Below are 6,109 nucleotides of genomic sequence, written 5' to 3'. Positions count from 1 at the left end.
TACTCAGAGGTTGCCACTTTGAATTTCTTCACTGAAGGAATAGGATATTCCATATGCTTGGTATGTTTAGCAAAGCCTTCCTGGAGATTAAAGCTGAATATTTACACAAACTATTTTATTTCTCATACAGCATGGTGTCTATTACTGCTAGTTTTAGGCTTCTATAACAGGGCAGTAGCTACTCACTGGCTCATGGTTTCCTTAAGACACAAGATACTGTCTGCCTCTTTTTATTTTTGGAGTGATGTCCTGCTTTTACTTCATATATTTCCATGCACTTTCACTGTAAGATGTCCTGTACAACCACAATATTCTTCTGCTGGTTGTTAAGCAGTGGCGTTTATTTGCTGTGACAACACATGCTACTAATATTGGCAGATTTACCACCAGCGTTACCTCATTCATAGTCACTGTTGGAGTTCTTTATTTCAAACAGACGTAGACAAAATGGGTTTTTCTTTACAGGACACATCTTTCAATTTTGTCAAATGACTGCAGATTTTATCAGTTGTGGCTAATAAGCTAACAATAATAGCTCCAAATGACTTCTTCATGTTTTTAAAATGAGAACTGAAAGTGTCTTGAATATGCACTTGATGGGTACATACAGTACATGATATTCTGCTACTATGATAGTGTGATGATATGAATAATGTAATATCTGTTATTTCTTTGTCTTGGCTGCATGATGTGAATTAGCTTTCAAGAAAGACAGTGTATGTTTATGCATTATTGTCTGTATTTTTAAATATTTTGTTTAATGGATAATGGAACAAAGATTCCTAGTTGGAACTGAACCAGAGTTGTAGCAGTCCTGTGATGTGCTCTTTGACATTACACCCCAGTACACCCCAAGTTTCAGTCATTCTCTGTAGTGAGAGGTACCTGTGACTGAGCATGCATAATGGCGCTTCTCTCACCCCTAAATAACCAGCTTCAGTGAAAACAAGCTAGTTCATTACCTGGTTATGTCTTAGTGCTTGTGAAGTGGTAAGTGCAGTATTTTAGCTGGAACAATTCTTGGCCTGCTCTCAAACTGCATCCTGAATCTCCTGTTTGGGATGTTTGGTTTAGCCTCTGAGTGTTCTGGTAGCTTCATTGTTGATGGCTTAATCAGAGTGGTTTGATCGGTTCTCTGACCTTAATCAGAGTCTTCTTCTATCTCCATATAAGGCCATTCTTTCTAATTTGCCATGGAAGATAAAGCTGCAGCATGGCCTGAATGGAGACAAATGGATGCTAACTGTGTGGCAAGCTACAGGCAGTAACTCCATGTTGCCATATTCACACACACATGCATGCACAGCTTCTGGGAGTGAGGAAGGTGAGGGATAGGTGTTTATGTGATGAGAGTGTTTGAGGGTGCTCAGCCGTTGAAGGGAGACTGACAGGCTGACTGATACTAATGCCACTGAAGAGAGAGGGGGGCAGAAGGTGGACAGAAGTGAGGGATAAAGGCTGGGAAGCAGGAACAGAGAACAGGGCACACGCAGTCTCACACAGAGCAGCTCACTTTGGGATACTGGCAGCCAGTCTACCATGTGGCCATTAATTTGCCCACAATTACTCTCGGATGTCCTGGCTGGAGGCCTCAAACTGGAGTTTCCCTGATACCAGTTCATTTTGTTTCATATCTGTCTCTGTACTGTCCTTACAATGCTCAAAACTCTGTTGTTTGCCAACACATTTTAGGGGTGTGACATCAAGGTATTAGAAATAAGTCTTTTTTTTAGACATAAATTGACTACTGTTTACATTCGAATGCTACTACCTGACCTGAGTCAAGCAGGCTACAGTTTTATCTGAACATTTGGGTCAGATATTTTAGATGAAGATGTGGTTTTATTTAGTTCAATGCATTTTTCAGCCGATTTAAGTCGATCTAATTTAACATTTGGTGTTTTAGGTTGTATGAGCTTCCTCTCTGTTTTTCTGCTTATATAATTCTAGCCTGTTAGGCTGTACGGCAACTTGTGTAAGTGTTCAATTATTTAATGTTAATGGTTGCATAAACAGGTTCATACAGTATAATTAAATGATAAAGATTGAAAATGGTTTATTACAGCATATTCACAGTGTTGTATCCACAATAAATAAGTGTAAGAGTCATTAAATATTTATTTCTTCATCCCAGCCACTGATGCCCATTTTATGTTTTTGTCTTGTAGTTCCTTCATTGCCGTCAGATGGCGATTCAGGCCGACCAGATGAAGATACATTTGGGGTGAGTTTTCTGCTTAATGATGTTGATGAAACAGCTGCTAAAGATGTTGCCTCTGGACTTAGCAGAGAGCTGCTGTGTTTGAACACAAATGTAAACGGCTTTTTATTTGGCTAATGTGTGATGAGATGCAGCGCTCAGGCACAAAGATGATGCTACAGTCATTTTTCAAAGTTGTATGTTCAGCCACTAATGACGTTGAGGATGGTAACACTATCCTGCTGTGGATCATGCTTTTTATGTTAATAGGGGGATTTTGTTCAGCTTTTGACACCAATTCTGGTGAGTCATTCAGTGGACAGACAGGTGGGGATGTTATTGGAGCCCTTTGACACATCATAGCAGGAAAAGCACTGGTGTGCAGGAACTGAGCTATCAATAGCATTATTAATTACACATTTACTTTTCATGATAGTCCAAATATTTACTGTTAAAAAGGTGTTTTGGTTTACAGTAACACCCACTTTATACAGTAAAAGATTTACATTAACTAAAATTGTCAGTATGTTTTGAAACAATCCAAAATAGTCCAAATACTCACAGCTGTGGTCAGTGAGCTAGATAATTGGACAGGCCAATGACTGAACACACTATTTTTTTTTAATTATTCCTTACATTTTTGTAATGATAAATCTCACCTGCTCTTTATCCACCTGCCTGTACATGTACAGACTGATTCACATACATGCAAATGCTAAATGACAACCATGGCTCTCTGAAAGTCCTCCTTAATGTGTAGAGCTGCTGTGGACAAAATTTTCAAATGAGGGAAAATAGCACTAACAAGATTGTTGGCATTGTCAGAGCAGATGTGAAGGATAGTTTCAAATCTGGGTGTAAAAACCAGTGCTGCCTGTTGTCATTGTTTTATGTTATTTTATATTTCATAGTGGAGGCCAAAACAAATTTTCCTATGGAGATAACATTTCCAATAAATCCACCCTTCATTGGTGCCATACAGATGGTTATCATGAAATTAAATGGTGAGATAGCAAGCGATGAGGTGTGCACGAATCCTCATGAGCTCCAGCAGTGCCACGGTGGTGGCTGGAGTGAAATGAAGTAGTGTCTATTGTCTACAGTTGCCAAGAACCATAGTAACAGTTAAAAATATGTTCAGCCAAAGTGATTACTGCTGGACACTTCCACAAAGGTGTCAAAACATAAAGATATAGACAACAGATTGTGGGGACAACAGATTGACAGGTGACTCACTTTATGTGGTGGTGAAATTAAAGATTTGCAGAGTCCAAAATAGATATTTGGCATAATCTACTTAAATGCAGTTCATTACAATTTAGTTTTCATTTGCTTTTTAATAGTTTTACTTTTTAGCAGTTTCAGCCAAATTGAAAAATAAAATGAATGACAAGGAAACAGTTTATTGTTAATGCAGACTTGATTAAAATGAAATGTTATTGATAGATGTATAATGTAGGCTCACTGACTGCACTACTCAAGAAACAAGATGAAACAGAGGCATTAAGGGCATCAATTTCTCTGAAAGGAATAGTTACCTTATCTTCCAAACAAAAGTGGAATTGAAGGAGCAGTTTACAACATATCCAATATTACAAGCTTGATAGTCGAGTTGTTGTTTGAGTATCTCAGTAAGAATTGTTTTGTCTGTGATTATACCCTTCTGCCAGTTTGTTATACACCTGGTTAGGGGGTGTTGTAAAAGTGTGCATATTTTCAAGCACAAGTAGAAACTGAGAAATTTGATCCTGTGTACAGAAATTAGTGTACAATTGATTAGATTAGATTCAACTTTATTGTCATTACACATGTACAAGGCAACGAAATACAGTTTAGCATCTAACCAGAAGTGCAATAACAGCAGTGCAGAGTGTGCAGTATCTACAGTATGTATAGTCAGTACTAATTTACCGACAGATATGTACAATTGCTATTTACAGTAAGATATGTAAGATAATGTACAATATACAACAGACTTTATGGATTTAAATCACAAGTAAGGATAATGTACAGTAAGCTTATAAAACACTAGCAATGAAATGAGGTGGAATGAAATAGTGCAGAATCAGAAGATAATAAATTACATGAGTTAACAGTTCAATGGATGTAAATAGTGCAAAGATAAATATACAGTGTCTGCATGTGTACAGTACACTGTGCAGATGAATAACAGAGCAGTATTCCATAAGTATGTGCAAATTATCAGATTACTTCAGTATTACAGGTAACAGAAGTGTATTGCATTAGTCCTGGGAGGAGAGATGAGAAGGAGTGAGGTATGTGTAGTGGTTTAGAAAAAGGCAGTGGCGGTCAATAGGGGACAGAGTTCAGTAAGGAGACAGCTGTGGGGAAGAAGCTGTTCCTGAGTCTACTGGTTTTGGTCTGGAGGCTCCTGAAGCGCCTCCCAGAGGGCAGGAGGTCAAACAGTTTGTGAACAGGGCAAGAGGAGTCCTTGAGAATTCTACGAGTTATGCACAAAACTATGTGTACACACGGTTGATAAATGAGGCCCTGGGATCCAGGAACATACTCACCTAAACTGTGCCATTTTGTTTAGTGTCATCAAGAAGCATTTGTACAGATGATACATCCGTCACTATAAATAATAATACAATCGAAAGGAACATGAGTTCTATGTTTTTGAAGCCCATAGTTTAAAAGGAAATTATAGAGATAGTGAATAAATGTGGTAACAAAACATCTAGTGATAGTGATGGTATCACTATGACAACTGTTAAATGGGTAATTGAGGGGATATGCAAACCATTAACCCATATTTTTAACATGTCGTTTCGACTTGGGCAGTTCCCCAATAATATGAAAATAGCAAAGGTTATTCCACTGTATAAATCTGGTGATAAGCACAACTTCACAAATTATAGACCGGTTTCTCTGTTGTCACAATTTTCAAAAATCCTGGAAAAACTCTTTAATAACAGATTAGATACATTTATTGACAAACATAAAATCCTCTCCGATTGCCAATACGGTTTTAGGTCGAACCGATCGACATCTTTGGCCATTACCGACCTGATGGAGGACATTACAAGTGCTATGGATATGAAGAAATACACGATGGGAATATTTGTTGACCTAAAAAAAGCATTTGACACAATCAATCATATCTCTGAATTTGGATAAAACTAAATTTATGGTATTTGGGAATTGTAGACTAGATAATGAACTTCAATTGAAAATTGGGGGAGCTAATATAGAACGAGTATATGAAATTAAATTTCTAGGTGTCATAGTTGATGACAAATTCTCCTGGAAATCTCATATCAGATATGTTCAGCACAAAATAGCAAAAAATATATCGATATTGGCAAGGGTTAGATATATTTTGGATGGGAAAGCACTACGCATTTTGTATTCTTCATTGATTTTACCATACTTAGAGTATGGCGTTGAAAACTGGGGAAATACATACAAAAGCTCACTTCAACCATTGTATATATTACAAAAAAGAGCGATAAGAATTGTGCATAAGATGGGGTACAGGGATCACACCAATGGAGCTAAATTGTTAATTTTTTGATTTAGTGGGATATAAGACTGCAGTGTTTATGTATAAAGCCAGGAGCAATTTATTACCTGGTGGAATTCAAAAACTATTTAATGAAAGGGAAGGGGGATACAATTTAAGGGGTCAGTTAAATTTAAAAATTCATGCTATACGTACAACTAAAAAAAGATTTTGTATTTCCTTAAGTGGGGTAAAACTATGGAATAATTTAAGTGTGGACATAAAAAATAGTAATAGAATTGACGAGTTTAAACATAAATATAAAGGTATGTGTCAATCAAGATATATGCAAGAACAGGCTTAATGATTAATTAGATGGAACATTGTGGGTGTGGTGTATGAATGTTAACACTTTGTAATAATTCTTTAGTATATTACTTGTG

The 6,109-nt window shown here is 37.0% G+C and overlaps 1 protein-coding gene across 1 annotated transcript in view; it reads left to right on the top strand.

The window, feature by feature from the left end:
• LOC109969925 (NT-3 growth factor receptor-like) overlaps positions 1–6,109 on the top strand; it is a 205,316-nt gene that overhangs the window by 56,902 nt on the left and 142,305 nt on the right. Inside the window, exon 7 of the mRNA XM_020617153.1 lies at positions 2,169–2,224. Within this exon, the coding sequence (XP_020472809.1) occupies positions 2,169–2,224 (56 nt within the window). The remainder of the gene's footprint in view (positions 1–2,168; positions 2,225–6,109) is intronic.

This window comes from Monopterus albus, unplaced genomic scaffold (genome assembly GCF_001952655.1).
Source record: "Monopterus albus unplaced genomic scaffold, M_albus_1.0 scaffold186.1, whole genome shotgun sequence".
NCBI classification, from domain to species: Eukaryota; Metazoa; Chordata; class Actinopteri; order Synbranchiformes; family Synbranchidae; genus Monopterus; species Monopterus albus.
Note: the sequence above shows the minus strand (reverse complement) of the source record. Positions and strands in the feature narration are given on the sequence as shown.